Genomic DNA, 15000 nt, shown 5'->3' with positions numbered 1-15000 from the left:
GCCCCTCAATCCGCGGCGGCGGGAACTCGTCGGTTGTTGCTGTGAAGCTGGCCGGAGGGTTTTCGGCGAGGCAGAGTGAGTGAGTGAGTGTGTGTGTGTGTGAGAGAGAAAGATAGATAGATAGATAGATAGATAGATAGATAGATAGATTGATAGATAGAGAAGGAGAGAGAGAGAGCGAGAGAGAGAGGGGCTGGTTAGATCCACCAGGACCCGCCGCATTCAAACAGCAGCCGTCCAGTTAGCCCGCTACCAAGTGAGCTAACTATAACTTTAGCTCACTTCCGGGTTATACGGCTGCTGTGCGTGCGTTTGTGTGTCAGCCGTCTGACTCTTGTGTGTGTGTGTGTGTGTGTGTGTGTGTGTGTGTGTGTGTGTGTGTGTGTGTGTGTGTGTGTGTGTGTGTGTGTGTTCCGTCAGACTGTTGGCCGTCATGACGCAGAGGAAGCGACCGTCCAGCTCTCAGTCCGGGGTACAGCAGCTTCACACTGGTTTTTAAACTGCACATTGCTGTTGTATTAATGCACCTCCACTTATCTGTCTGCCTGTCTGTCTGCAATCTGTGTTTTTTGATAACACGTGTTTGGAGTTTGACACAGTGTTAATGTGGCGCACAAACAACGAATCGTAGGATGAATGTAACGTTCGGTTTGTGTGGACAGAGGCTGTCGGCTGGCTTGGCCTCGCAGGAGGACGTCGAGCCCTTCTTCACCCAGCCCACCACGTCGCAGGTGCAGCGGGGCCTGGAGAAAGTCACAGGTGCTCAGGTGGACCAAAAGGTACCAGCGGGTGATGCACAGGTGAGGTCTTCTTGATCCCAAGTCAACTTTGGCTCTGTGTGTCGCAGACGGCCGAGTTGGTGCAGTTCATCCTGGTGAAGGACCAGAAGAAGATCCCCATCCGCCGAGCAGGTGGGTCACTCAGCATTTGGATTTTTTTTATTATTTTGATTTTTAGATGAAATTTATTTTCCCATTTAAGAACAAGCTGTTCTTGTTTTTGATGTCATTTCTTGCTTTATTATTATTTTCTTAAAACTGCAGTTGCCTTCTGTTGCTCCTGAGGTTTAATTGTGATGCATATTTGTATTTCTATGCGCGCATATATGAACTGTAAACTTATTATTATTATTGTTAATGTGGTGGGTGGTGTTATTTGTATGTTGGAGCTCCTTGAAAACGAGGAGCTGCATCTTTTGGATTGGACTCGGCGAATCATCCACTCTGTGACTCTTTGTCCCTCCTCAGACCTCATCAAACATGTGGTGAAGGAGTACAAGAACGTCTACCCAGAGATCATGAAGAGGGCGACGCACACCTTTGACCAGGTGAGTTCACCTGGACGGACACTAAGTGGATAAACGCCTCAGCGAAGACTAAAAGCCCCTGCAGACCGGCGCTCCTGTGTCTCTCCCCAGGTGTTTGGCCTCAGACTGGTTGAAATCGACAGCAAGAATCACACCTACATACTGATCAACAAGCTGGAAGCGGGAGAGGAAGTCCCGCCCATCAGGTGAGTTGCAACCTCCCCAAACTCTTGTTCGTCGCCGGATGTGTTCTAGCAACGACCATTCGGACGGTGGAGGACCTTCACCCACCTGCATCCGTGTTCAAACAGGAGTCCGGCCAACCCAAAGACCGGCCTCCTGTTTGTGATCCTCAGTGTCGTCTTCATGAAAGGGGGCGTGGTCAAGGAGGGTGAGTGGCGGTGCTCGGCGGTGTAGAACACAACGTGATGGTGACGTTCTGCCAACCCGCGTTGTCTCTGCGTCCCTCAGGTTTGGTCTGGAACACGCTGAGGAAGCTGCGAGTTCACCAAGGGTGAGATGAGCCAAGGTCGATGCACCGACCTTCAGAGCGGCGTCACACCGACGTTTACGACTCTTACCGCTGGTTTGTGTGTCCGAATGTTGCAGCGAGAAACACGAGGAGTTCGGCGATGTGAAGAAGGTGGTGACGGAGGAGTTTGTGCGGCAAAAGTAAGAAGAGTCCAGTAGTTTAGCTCGTTGGCTAGCAGCTGTCCTAGCGTCTCCACCAGGCTAACGGCTGTGTTAGCTGTGCAGAGATACTTTCCGGCCTGCAGTTTGTTGAACAGGGTTCCCACTGTCATGGAAAACATGGAAAAAATCAAGTTTTTTTCAGGTTTTCCATGACAGTGATAAATGAGTGGGAACCCTGTTGTGCCATCCTAATGTAGAAACCTGCATGTTTCCTCTCTAGCCAGTCAAGTCTCGTCTAGCCCCTCCCCTCACATTGAGTAGCTGCCAGCTACAGGTTCTCAGCACAGTGGTATTAGCTCCTAATAGCTCACCTGGCTAATCCAGAAGCTCTCAGTTCAGCAGGTCATGGGTTCAAACCCTGGCCAGGGCCCACTGGTGTGTTCAGAGCCGCTGTCTGTCAGACCATAGACTCCGGTTTATACCACACCACAGAGCAGCAGGAGCCCGTCCTGACCCGGACCGCCGCAGCATGTGGGCCGGATCGGCACCGACTCCACACAAACATCTTCTCAACTTTAGTCGCTTCACTCAGTGTTTCACTTTATACTCATTGCTTTGTGTGTGTGTGTGTGTGTGTAGGTACCTGGAGTACACACGTGTCCCTCACACGGAGCCGGTGGAGCACGAGTTCAGATGGGGCCCTCGTGCTGATGTCGAGGTGTCCAAGGCCAAAATCCTCCAGTTCATGGGCCAGGTGTGTGCTTGTGTGTTTGTGTACGCGCAAAGTGCACTTTCTACCTGAACTCGTTCAAAGTTCACACATTTTAAAATGAACTCGCTCCACATTTTGAACTGAAGTCCAAAAAATGAACTCATTTAGTTATTTTTCCTCCAATACTTTGCTGCGAGCTATTATTGGTCAAGATCATTGACAAAGCCCATATAAACCCACAGACAGCAATCAACCTTGTCCGTTTTAACACTATAACTATGTCAGATTAATCTTCATATCTACTTTTGAATCCTAATCCAAACCAGGTTGACAATAGCATTGTCAGAACAGCCCTCAGAACACTGGCATTTCCCTAATGCGTTGTTCAGTGCACACGAGTAGCAGCTGCGGCGTAGCGAGTATATTTTCATAAACATAAAATTCATATGGGTCCGAGCGCTCCCAGCTACTAGTGCTGCTCCCCTCCTCCGTGTGTACTAGCATGTTGTTGTGATGAGTGATAGTGACGTATTGGTTGGAACGACAGACAGGCACCTTGCAGGTGTCAGATTGGGTGCTTTTCCGCTAAATATTAAGGCCTGTTTACAGTGCGTGGAAGTCTCTGGACATCTGGCACACTCGAGTTTAGAACGCTGCTCACAAACGCCAGAATGAACGAGTTTAACAGCAAACCATTCAAAACCCAAATAAAGAACAGTCCGTTCATGTTCGCCCACAATATTGTTCGAGCAGGTGTGTGTGTGTGTGTGTGTGTGCTCTCAGTAAATAGCTGTGGTTTTTGCCCTCAGCTGTTCAGTCAGGACCCTCAAAGCTGGACTCAGCAGAGCAGAGAAGCCCAGTCCTCCCAGTGCCCCCAGTCCTCCCAGCAGGCCGGCCCCAGCAGTCAGAGATGATCGCCTCCCGTCCCAACGCTGTCTTCGTCTCGTTTTTTATTTTTATTATTATTTATTTTTGCAACATTTTTTAAGCTTGTTTTTCCAGAGTAAAAAAGTAAAGTTTTTCATTCTTACTTTTATTGTTGGGAATTTAATGTCACAGCTTGTTGAGAAAAATAAAGTATTTCACATAAGGAACTCTGTGGGGATGAATTATTGCTCATTCCCCGCAGAAGTCGCAGCTGACCTTGCAGTTCCCGCCACGTCCTGCAGGGTTACACACGTTGTCCAGCTTTGTAATGGAGCAAAAAAAATGGGAATTAAAAAGAACAACAAAACCCTGAGAATACTTAGTGCTCCCCCGGTGTCTAAAACAGTTGCTTGCGCTTCCAGCATTCTGTTCCTGTGACATCAGCAGTAAACGAACAACAAGCACCAGAAACACCAGAGGGTCATCTGCATAGAATGACAGTAGAAATAAAACAGGATCTCTCTTTCTGCTCATGAGTCACATGAAAAAGCAAACAGTTAAGAGGACTTGAGCTAAATTTAGCCTCCATCCATCAGTTTAAGTGTGAAGTGTTGACATTACCTGGTGGCTACCGTTACACCGTAACACCAGCTTTAAAGTTTGCCTCGTTGACTTTTGTGAGTTCCTGGAGCAGGTCAGCTGAATTTAGTGTCTTGAGAGTTATTAGCCTTCGTATCATCAGTTTGAGAGGACGAGATCAAGATAGCAGTGCCAGAGGTAGGATCACAATTCCTCCCTGTTTCCAGCCTCTTTGCTAAGCTAAGCTAACGCCTCAGAGTGCCGGATCTGTGGCGAATCGATCTTCTCAAGACTCGGCACACAGGGGAGAAGATTGTAAAAAACAAACAAACAAACATCTGCTTGTGGTGACACCTTTTTCTGGATTATTTAGGTAACTGCTGGTTGGGCTAGCTGACTTGAGTTCACCTGACCGCCAGGTGGTCAGGTGAACTCGTCTTTTTCACAGTGAAGGTTCTTCGACTGGCGTCCGTGTTCGTTCAGCACATCATCTTTTGTCTTGTGTTACGTCACGGGTTAACACAACGATTTCTTGAGATCTCAGGAAAAAAGGCCACAGTCCTCCGGTGGGAGGGGGCAGAGGTGGGAGGGAGGGTGCGGGAGGGGCGGGGGTTGATAGGCAGGTCCTCCGTTCCTCTAGATGTGGTCCGGGACCGTCTCCAGGGCTTCAGCAGGGTGTCGGTCCACGTCCACATTCTGGCAAAGACAACGTGTCGTCAGTGAGTTCACACACACACACACACACACACACACACACACACACACACACACACACACACACACACACACACACACACACACACACACCCTGAACCATTGAACGAGTCACCACCTGCTGGGCTGTAATATTAGCGCAATTCTAAGTTAGCTTTGTTAGCGAGCAATTTGATTATATCGATTTGGGTCAACTGTATCTGCCACATGGATGCATTATCAGAACTGGATATCACACTGGCAATATTGCAGAGCACTGATTTTATTCCAGTGGCCACTCACGGTACTGCAGCAAAAAAATGCCATTGGGCCCAAAAAGCATTTTTCACAATAGACCGCAACACAAAAATAAACGCCTCTAAAACGGCTGACAGGAAAACTGTGACCTGAAACGCGGTTCCTAATAAATATTTCTATTGCAGATTTATTATGAACAGTCTTTCAAAAAAAATTATAAAGGAATGAATGAAATGAATGGGCCACCATGTTGGAGTTTGGGGGACCTGATCTGCAACCAGTGACTAAGACAATCACCAGGAGCCAACCTCGGCTGGTGAACACAAAGCCAGAAGACCTGAGATAACCCTCTGTTGGCAGCCGAGAGCATAGTCTTTCATGGCACTCCCCGACTCTCCCCCCTAACTGCTGGCGCTGGTGATATTTCAGTGCAGGGTTACCTCAGGTCGGTCCCGGTGTGTGTTGACGGCTTCAACGTTAAGGAAGACTGACTCGACTTTACAACCTGGGAGAGGACAGAAAGTGAAACAAGAGGTTTGCGAGGCTTTCGTCACGGCAAACAGAAGGGGGCGCTGACAAATGGAGGCTGACCGTAGGCGACGGGCGTGAGCTTCAGCACGGTGTGCAGAGGACACTTGAGGTAGGGCAGCTCGCCTGAAGGCCACATAAAGGAGACACCATCACATCATAGATCTTTCCACCGCTGCCGCCTTCAGGGGGGCGGAGACTTCCTCTTACCGGCGCTCTTATCCAGGAAGTAGGCCAGCAGACACCTCATGACGGCCTGATGGCAGATGACCAGGACGTTCTCCTGCCGCTCCAACTCCATGATGACCGGCTCCAGACGCTGGACCAGGTCCTCGTAAGACTGCACGGGACAGAGCACAGTTTAAAACAGGGAGGCGCTCAACCAGTGTGCGGAATACAGGGAGGTCTGGTGGGGTCGGACCCCCCTCGATTAACCCAAGACACCCCCTGAAAGTCTCAAAGCTCATATTTTTCCAAAAAGCTAAAAATAACATACATTATTGTCACTAATGCTTTAAGATCACACCGTCTAATATTCATTTTCAAATATTTTTTTATTCAGAGATGGCATTAAAATACTGTGTTTGCTTTCAAACATTCTCCAGTCAATTTCTGCCACTCGCAGTATTTTTTTTTTTAAACAAAACCGAACAATGCAAGGAAGCTACAAAGTTGAATCCATGAAACAGTGTAAGGTTATTCTAGGCCTCCTGCATGTTAAGGACGTTTAGATCGGTACTGAGTAACAATCAGGAGGACGGGGACACTACCCTCCTCCACAAATACTGACAGGTATCTCGCACACTGCGCTGAACCCAAAGGAAACCCTGCCTTCCGTCAGCCCTCACCTCGCCCTTGGGGTAGCGGTAGCGATACTTGTCCTGGTCCCTGAGCGCAAACTCCTCCGGGAAGTTCTCCTGGATCTCCTCGTACGTCAACTCCTCGCACACGCCCTGAGGTGGCACGACCACAGCGTCAAACACACACACACAGTGTTGGGAGGAATCCTTTGCAAATGTAATTGGTTAAAATTACAAGGTACCTTATTGCAAATGTGACAGTATTGTAACTATTTCAATGACTGATGTAACTAATTATACGCAAAGACATTTTTATTACTTTTCTGAATCAAAATGACAAGAACAACAACAAACAACAGCCTCAACAAGCTCGAACTTCAGTCCCTCTTTTCACCGTGAGATCATTCTGAGATACAAAATCAAGGAATCAGAATCAGCATCTTTTAGATCAACAACATCAATCACATTTTTAACTTGTTACTCCACAACATTACTCGCTCGCACACACACACATACACACACACACGGCCATATGGCGTGGCCACGTGGGTTGGGAGGGAGGAGGGAGACTCACGGCATCGATCTCGTTCAGGGCCTTCCACTGCTCGTACTGGACCCCCAGAGCCTCGGCCGTCTGGATGGTCCTCTTCATGTGGCTGGTCCACACCTTCAGGTCCCGGATGGACTGCTCACGCATGTAGGTGCCCAGAGCGCTGGCAAACTGATACAAACACACACACACACAGTAAAAAGAGGATGTTCGATGGAGCAGTTTACCCTGAAATCGAATCACCTGTCCTGCTCCTTCTGCTGCTGTGTGTGTGTTTCCTGGGCGCCGCCTACACACGGGTGCGGAGCCCCGCCCACTCACCTTGGCACCGCGTTCCGACAGCCCCAAGTCGCCGCCGATGCGGCCCACCAGGTTGAGCTCGCTCTCCCCGTGGCGACACAGGTAGATGGAGCGGGGCGTGACGTGGATGTTCATCAGGTAGTAGACGATGCGGCTCTGGATGTGGTCCTGGACCCGGTTCACCAGGTACCTGCTGCCCACGTTGAAGATCTTGATGTAGGACAGGTGTCTGCAGGGGAGGGAAGCAGGCGTTACTCACTACATCTGTATCATAGTTTGCACAGCAATGAGCCCTTAGAATAGAGCTTGCCCGAGCTGTCGTCCCTCCCTTATCCTGTCATTTGACTGTTGTAGAACTGATTCCATCCATCCACCCACGCAGACACAGGGAGGACATGCAAACTCCTCAGGCCCGGAATCGAACCCACGACCTTCTAGCTGTGAGGCAGCAGCGCTAACCACTGGGCCACCATCTTTGAAACATATGTAGAGGACCACACCCAACTAATCTGTGTGCACTTCCACAGACAAAACCTCACTGATTGCTCGGATTGAGGCGGGTGAGAAAACTGGTCAGGTCGGACCTATTTTCTCTAGCAAAGGGACGGATCTACATTTCACAGCAGGAATAATGTTGGAACGAAGCAGAGATTAATTCCCAGTCGATTCGGTTAGCTTAGTTTAGCTTAGCGCTCGGGTCCACACCTGTCCCTATGGTCGTCCAGCGGCACGTAGGTCATCTTGTAACAGTCGATCCTCTTCAGGAAGTCGGCCACCGCCTCCTCCTTGTCGCAGCCGGCGTAGTCGGGGCTGCTGAGCTTCACTTGCTGACGTGAGGAAAACACAACAAGCTCAGGAAACTAAAAAAGTCTGGACTTGGTGACTTTCAAACGTGATGACAATGTGATGATAACCCTGGCACCTAGAGAGCCCCCTGGTGGCTGGTTGCAGGATAACCTGTGTAAATGCTTTGGCAAAAGGCCGCAAACTAAAAGCTAAGAGACCTGCCGTTTCCGAGCGAAGGTCACATGACCCAAGTTGGCGCAACGGACAGACCCTGTTGGGACCGGCTGCCGGGGACCAAGAGCGGGTCATGCGACAACGAACGGGCGGTCGAGCTGCAGTATGTTCAGGAGGCATGCACGCACACACACACACACTCACTCACTTTGATATTCTCTGCGATGATGTCCGGGTCGTCGCAGATGGACTCCACAAAGAAAACCTGTGAAGGAAGAGCAGCAGCAGCAGCATCAGTTAAACTAGCAGTGCGCCACAATTTCTCAGGCTGAATTGTGAACAGGAGAAGACGGCGGACCTTGTAGCCATTTTCCTTGGCAAAGCCCAGGATGACGTCCCGCCGCTCTGCGGTAGTGTTGGTGGCGTCAAACACCTGGAGGAGAGAGGAAGGAGAAAAAGAGCAAGAAGAAAGAAGAAGAAGAAGAAGAAGAAGAAGAAGAAGACATTGTTCAAAACAGCAGATTGCTGAGAAGCTCTCAAGGTCTTTTATCATTTTTAAAAAAAAAGCTAAATTCCAACTAGATTCTGAAGAAGAAGAAGAGGTAGAAGCTCAGTCTGGCCACCACAGGACGGAGCCTGTGGAAGGGATGGAGCTGCGGACTCACCACCACCTGGCCCAGGTCCCTGTTGAAGTACTCGCAAACATCCTGCAAGGCAGCTACGGCGCAGGCCCTGGAAAAACACAGCAAGGACACGTCAGGTGGGCTACGGCCTGGTGGCGAATGCAGCTGGGGGAGGGGCGGAGCTGAGCTACGCACCTGCGGACCTTCATGGCCTCGGCGTTGTCGGGCCTGAAGAACTCGAAGCTGTTGTAGGTTCCGGCAGCGTCTCGTCTGTACTGGCCCACGTTGAAGACTGCAAGCACAGGAGAACCATCAGACACCAGGGGGCGCCATCGGCGCTGCAGCCCCGGCACAACGTTCTAAATGGAAGCTCCATTCTGACAGGCTGTCCAAAAGGATTGGTCACGGTCACGGTCAAAGTCACCCACTGGTGGTTCTGTTTAGAAATTCGAAGATTCCATATTTGGACATGTGGGCGGTACCGGAGGTGAGCAGTGATTGGCCACACCCACAGCTTTATGGCCATTTTTGACTCAACATGAGACCAAATCAGAAAAAGTGGACGTTTTGTTTCTCGAGGCTGTATTTTTTCTTGGTAATTAAGACATACAGAAACTTCCGAACCAGTTTGTGATGGTGTGGATTTAAGGCTCCTCCCCTTATTCAAAGCCAGTCTTTTTTCAGTCTTTTTGCAACCGACTCTGGTGGCCCCTGCTGGCCAAACAGTAGAATGCAGTTTTTCTGTATTTGGCCCTTTTTTAAGAACGAAAGCTCCGCCCATCTTTTTACAGCCAAGATGTATCAACACACATTACATGACTGGGAACAAAATTTCAAGATAGAATTGTTTTAAAATAAAAGCATGCTGTCACTGCTTCCAGGACTGGACAGATCCGGAAGTGTCATGTGACAACATCCTTTTCCTCAACACTTCACCCTGTTTCACTATAATGTAAGTTATTATAATGACGATGGTGTCAGCATGTTAAAAGAAACCCAGAGACATTTATTTCAAGAATGAATGTTGCTCCTGATCTGAACCTGCAGGAAAGTCGGCGTTGCCTTCTTCCGAGTAAACAAGACATGTTTACTCGGAACAATAACAAAAAACGTTGTGAGAATTCTCAGCCAGCGGAAACGGAAGTATGAAAATATCTTCATCATTATCTGCTAAATAACAATGTGTTGATTTTAGCTGTGTTGATAAAGCTAAGACATCCTCAGTGTGTGTCTATGTGTGTCAGTGTGTGTTTTTTTGTTACCTTTGGTGGTGACACCGATCCAATTCAGGTACCTGGTGAGCTTCTTGGAGATGTAGGTCTTCCCCCTGGCAGGAAGTCCCACCATGACGATCATCGTGGGAGAGTTGGTGAACTGAGGCACCGACGCTGGGAGACACGCACGCAGAGAATAGAGAAAGAGTCATGCAATGTGTTCTATGTTTGTGTGTGTATGTGTGTATGTGTGCTACACTGCTCACAGCCACCGGGTTGGCAGCGCATCACGATGATGAAGACCCAGCATGTGTGGGCAGCAAAAGTTTTAAAATCTTCAAACTCTGCCGAACCAGTTTCTGCAGCTCCACCACCGGGTCACATGACACAGCGGCAGTGGCAGCAGGTCAGGCGTGGGATGGGGGACAGGGACACGTGGTCCGGGGTGAACGGCCGTCCGGACGGACACAGACACACATACACATAATGTACACCCTCACACACATGCACGCACGCACTATACAGACAATATTCAGAAACACAAACAAAAACCGCTTGTTGTCGAACACCAGAAAAAACACAAGTACTGACTTGCCAACCTGAAGCCACAGAGCAACAGAATGTGTGTGTGCCGCACCAGTGTGTGCGTGTGTGCGTGTACACTCACAGCCCCGCCGTTTGCTCAGGCGTGTCTTCATCCACGGCACCCAGGTCTTCTCCAGGGGGTTCTGAGTGAGTCTCTCGGACATGATTGAGTGTGTGTGTGTGTGTGTGTGTGTGTGTGTGTGTGTGTGTGTGTGTGTGAGAGAGCCTGAGAGGATGGTAGCAAGAGGGGCTGCTGGCTGAGGGAGCAGAGTTTGAACCTTCTCTCAGCATGTCAGTAGGGAGGAGACGTGAGTCACCCCGCACACCTGTTTGGCTCGCTACCACAGGCTGCTGCGCTCTGATTGGTCCGTTCACCTTCCCCATCACGTCGGCACGCCCAGTGTGGGCTGCCGGGGCTCGTCCACCAATCACGGCGAGCGGGACAGTAAACTTTGCCCTGTCACACAGGAAATGGTGCGACGGGGGAGGAGCTCACCCTCCAGTAACTGTCATAAACCTGAAGCTGTGTGTGTGTGTGTGTGTGTTTGTGAGGGAGAGAGAGTGCGTGAGGGAGAGAGCGAGAGCCAGACAGAGTGCAGGCTGAGGCCCTGAGGGATGATGTTGTCTTTATTGTCCTGGTGGGTTTAAGGTGTTTGCTTTCTGCTCCTCAGCTCCAGCTCCAGGAGAAACCCCGTCAGCAGGCAGTGGAAGCATAATCACATCACACCACGCAGTCAACTGTCAGCCGTCCTCAAACTCTGAGCCACTTGGAGCCTTGCCAACAACTCATCACGCCCAGCCGAACATCAGCGAGTCCGTCAGGAAGTGGCCTCAGGACTCCTTCTTCCTCTGCTTCAGATTCAGGGAAGGGAAAGAGACACAGGAGGAGGAACAGCTGCAGCAGAACAACACCGGTGGAGTCTGGAGAGGCCTGACGACCTTCTCAGTCCACAGCAGTTGAGCTCAAACACCTCCCTGCCCCTCCTCCACTGACACTGCTGTTCCCCTTGGAGTTTCAGGCCACCTCCATCACCCTCTCATTAACTCCTCTCTCCCTCCCCGAAGCCCAGACCTACCACTGTGCACCACAGGAACAAGGCAAGGAACCAGACGGCCTCGGCTGTGGTGCCCATTCCAGTACTGGCTCTTCTGATCACACCTGATGAAAGGTCCTGGAGGTGCTGGTCCTCCTCAGCCTTACAGATCCACTGCCATCTGCCCTACCAACCTGGAGTCACCTCTGTCACCTGGAGAGGCCTAGAAACCACCACAAGAGTTCTCTTCTTCTGCACCATCAGGCTTGAACCATCAAATGGACCGACCAGCTGTGGACTGACCACTGTGAGTGTGCGAGAGCAAATCACAACCTGTCCACAGGTGATGGTATAAACTCAGGAAGATCTCTGAGCCCTCGAGAGGTCACACAGCCACACTGAGAAACTCAAACCACCAACCATTTCCAGTCAGTCAGAGCCTGAGGGGACCAGTCAGCGCGCTCTGAGGAGGAAGGGGGCTTTCAAACCTAAACATTGTCTTTTTCATCCTTCCAGATCTTTCCCTGATCGACCGTTAGCATTAGCAATGTTAGGGTAAAAAATAAAATCCATTAATAAAAGAAATGCATTAAGCAAACACCTTAATGTAACATTAAATCCTGCAGCACAGCTTCCGAAACAGATCAATAACAGGGTGTCTGCAGGCAAGACAGGCAAATGTCCATAAGTCCAGGTAGAGATCAATAAAGATAAGGCAGAGACAGTGGTCACTCAAACAGGGCACTGATCTCTAAATGCTGAGTGTGTGGTCAGTCAAATAAAGGGCACTCCCCTTCCTCCAAAACATATTGGTAGGAAGGGGAGTTTGACCTTTTTCTGTTCAGGTGGCGTTCCCTCCTTCTTTCTTTTTATCCATCACACTCTCAGGACGTCAACTGCGTGTATTGGACCAAATCGTAAGGAGGGTCCAGAAGAAGTCAACCAGAGGGGTTAAGTCTCAACCACGACCTCTCCCTGCAAACAAACGAGAGCCAATCAGTCAGGAGTTCATTCCATATAAACTCTGTCTGGTGCCAGGATCTTCATTCTCCCATGGGAGGTCACCTGGAGACTTTCCTTCGTGGTTCAAACAACGGGGAATCCGTGTACATGATTGCTTGTTTTTTCAGTATCAAACCTTCTAGAACTTAGTATTTTTGTACGACTCCTTTTTGGGTAAACCAACACCACACAGCAACATTAGCAGCCGGGATAAGGCTGACCAGCTGCTAGAACGTCAATGGGAAACTCTGAATCTGAAGCTGAACCAGAAATTCAAGCGCATCATGAGAACAGCCCGGCCGAGGCCACGCCCTCAAAACTATGACGTGTCATCTACTTTAGACGAGTTCCTTTACTGCTGTCACTTTAAAAATAATAATGATTAAAAAAAACAAACACTGCACACTGTCACGCGCTCGCTCACGCGGCAACCGTCCCGATCCATCATCATCATCATCATGTCTCACCTGTGCTCTCGCAGCGCACGCGCCACCGCCGCCGAACCGTGGTTCCGTCCAGGTTGGCCTCCGTTGTTTCCCTACGCACCCGCAGCAGTAGAACACCGAGCCACGTGGGTCGCGCCCCCTCCCCCGTTACAGGACCACCCCCTCCACACACACCAAAATAACCTGGTGCCCCTCCCGCTGGGTGGACACCCAACACCGGCCTCGCACGCACGCACGCACGCACGCACGCATAAAGGGACGATGGGGGAGGCTCGCGTGGCGTTGCACGCTCAGAGACTCCCAAAATCCTCCGCGGCTTGCTCCCAAAACATCGCCGCGCTTGCTTACGTAATAGTGCTAGGTAGCCACGTGCACAAAAACGTCTGACGTACAGCCATTATGATGACGGTGACGACGATGATGAATCAATGACAGCGAACAGCGGTTCCGCGTCATCAAATTGTGCACGCGCGCTCTCGCGCACACTCTATCTGCACGGCGGTCTATGCGTGCGCAAGCTTGCGTAACGACTTGGTTTCGGTCGTGCCTGAGGACAGATGCGAGCGAGCGTGCGTGCGTGCGTGCGTGCGTGAGTGTGTGTGTGTGTGTGTGTGTGTGTGGACTCACCGTGCGGACGCTGGAACCGGAGCTTCATCCTGACGTCTTGCGTAACCACCGCTGATCTATTCCGAGCACAGCGAGCGTGTGTTTGTGTGCGTGTGTGTGTGTGTGTGGCTTTTGGGGAAGTTGCAGCTCGCTAAACTCTTCAGAGATGCAGCTCCTCCTTCTCCTGCGGTTCCCTGGAATCGCTGTTCCTCCAGTTACTACGCTCTTTCCCGCCCCCCCCCCCCTTTCTTTCTTTCTCTCTCTCTCTCTCTCTCTCTCTCTCTCTCTCTCTCTCTCTCTCTCTCTCTCTCTCTCTCACACACACACACACACACACACTGATGTATGCGTGTCATTGAACTGGTCCTCCAGGTTTGAGGTCCTCAGCAGCACCTCCTCCACGCCCTCTCTTGTTATCCCGACGACTTCCTGCTGATGCTGCCCACACATACACGTGTGTTTGTGTGTGTGTGTGTGTGTGTGTGTGTGTGTGTGTGTGTGCGTGCGTGCGTGCGCGCCCTTATTTCCCTCAACATAATGTGAACATCGTGAAATTCATGAATTTCTGGATAACACCGCAGCTTTACAACTTGAATTCTCAGCCTGAATGAGAGCGAGAGGATCCCCAGAGCCCCCCTTGCTGCTTGACTGTTACCGTTTTTGTCCACAGGAGGGCGCTGTGAGCATCCTCACGTGTGGACTTTTTAAAAAAAACCTGCCACCACTCACCACAAAAGAGAAAAAACAGCAACACACGCGCTTGTTGTCCATGTTCTTTTATTAGTCGGCATTCTGGGTTAGTTGGTCAGCTACAGCAGCACAGCGGCACAACGCAACAAGCAGGTACAACATTAGCACGCCCCTCCCCCACCGTCCTTGTGTGTGTGTGTGTCTGTGGTGTGGACTGTGGAATGTTTCACACAGTCACACGCACTCCACCCGGTCAGATCCTCTGACACTGAGTCATTTCGCTGTATTTCGTGGCTTCTTCACAACTCTGTTGTTGTTGTCGTAGTTGTTGTTATTGTTAGCATTTGTGTTATTATTTATAACTGAGTTTTTTTTGTCTTTTTATTTTTTCCAATGTGTTTATATGTATAAAAGAAGGCTGCAACAGACAGACAGTTCCTGCTTCTTGCTGATGGAGCGACTCTCCTTCCATCAAATATCACATTTCATCTGCCGCTGTGAGTCGATACAAATAATTCCAAGGTCTCCTGTAGCTCCTCCTTGCATGCTAGAGACAAAACTTCAGGTCAGCGTCCCCTCAGCAGGTTCTGCTCTGGGAAACTGGTTCTGGATCC

The 15000-nt window shown here is 50.2% G+C and overlaps 3 protein-coding genes across 6 annotated transcripts in view; 1 reads left to right on the top strand and 2 right to left on the bottom strand.

Moving 5' to 3' along the window:
- Positions 1 to 3741, top strand: part of ndnl2 (necdin-like 2) — a 3787-nt gene extending 46 nt beyond the window's left edge. The window contains exons 1-11 of the mRNA XM_076026843.1: positions 1 to 75; positions 421 to 472; positions 663 to 779; positions 848 to 911; positions 1248 to 1327; positions 1418 to 1512; positions 1618 to 1697; positions 1778 to 1820; positions 1916 to 1978; positions 2579 to 2693; positions 3461 to 3741. The exon at positions 1 to 75 is cut by the window's left edge and continues 46 nt beyond it. Coding sequence (XP_075882958.1) covers positions 434 to 472; positions 663 to 779; positions 848 to 911; positions 1248 to 1327; positions 1418 to 1512; positions 1618 to 1697; positions 1778 to 1820; positions 1916 to 1978; positions 2579 to 2693; positions 3461 to 3565 — 801 coding nt within the window. The 5' untranslated portion in view covers positions 1 to 75; positions 421 to 433 and the 3' untranslated portion in view covers positions 3566 to 3741. The remainder of the gene's footprint in view (positions 76 to 420; positions 473 to 662; positions 780 to 847; positions 912 to 1247; positions 1328 to 1417; positions 1513 to 1617; positions 1698 to 1777; positions 1821 to 1915; positions 1979 to 2578; positions 2694 to 3460) is intronic.
- On the bottom strand, positions 3669 to 13909 carry LOC142888496 (6-phosphofructo-2-kinase/fructose-2,6-bisphosphatase-like). Of its 3 annotated transcripts, none has more exons than XM_076026835.1 (14): positions 13718 to 13909; positions 10072 to 10197; positions 9005 to 9101; positions 8852 to 8918; positions 8545 to 8619; positions 8395 to 8451; positions 7932 to 8053; positions 7248 to 7455; positions 6951 to 7097; positions 6425 to 6529; positions 5787 to 5916; positions 5640 to 5702; positions 5489 to 5553; positions 3669 to 4793 (listed from the first exon to the last, which is right to left on the bottom strand). In XM_076026835.1, exons 1-14 carry the CDS (start codon positions 13743 to 13745, stop codon positions 4734 to 4736), a joined length of 1350 nt encoding a protein of 449 aa, XP_075882950.1. In that variant the 5' UTR covers positions 13746 to 13909; the 3' UTR covers positions 3669 to 4733. The 3 variants fall into 3 exon arrangements, with proteins under 3 accessions (XP_075882950.1, XP_075882951.1, XP_075882949.1); XM_076026836.1 differs by lacking the exon at positions 13718 to 13909 and adding an exon at positions 13112 to 13246; XM_076026834.1 differs by lacking the exon at positions 13718 to 13909 and adding an exon at positions 10691 to 11061.
- Positions 13910 to 14455: 546 nt separating this feature from the next.
- Positions 14456 to 15000, bottom strand: part of LOC142888495 (neural cell adhesion molecule L1.1-like) — a 17533-nt gene continuing 16988 nt past the window's right edge. For both annotated transcript variants that reach the window (XM_076026832.1, XM_076026833.1), the window contains one exon: positions 14456 to 15000. This exon is cut by the window's right edge and continues 1807 nt beyond it. The gene's annotated coding sequence lies outside the window, so the exon portion shown is untranslated.

Source organism: Nelusetta ayraudi, unplaced genomic scaffold, assembly GCF_046127955.1.
Source record: "Nelusetta ayraudi isolate G7.1 ecotype Tasmania unplaced genomic scaffold, CSIRO-AGI_Nayr_v1 ptg000019l, whole genome shotgun sequence".
In the NCBI taxonomy this organism is placed as follows: Eukaryota; Metazoa; Chordata; class Actinopteri; order Tetraodontiformes; family Monacanthidae; genus Nelusetta; species Nelusetta ayraudi.
Note: the sequence above shows the minus strand (reverse complement) of the source record. Positions and strands in the feature narration are given on the sequence as shown.

Bases quoted from the DNA above. Each gene is read 5' to 3' on its own strand.
- LOC142888496 (XM_076026834.1), bottom strand. From the start codon at position 10,772: ATGTCCGAGAGACTCACTCAGAACCCCCTGGAGAAGACCTGGGTGCCG. The intron at 8,620-8,851 runs GTGAGTCCGCAG...TCTCTCCTCCAG, and splicing joins GGGACCTGGGCCAGGTGGTG to GTGTTTGACGCCACCAACAC. The intron at 4,794-5,488 runs GTAACCCTGCAC...TGTCTTTGCCAG, and splicing joins CACACCGGGACCGACCTGAG to AATGTGGACGTGGACCGACA.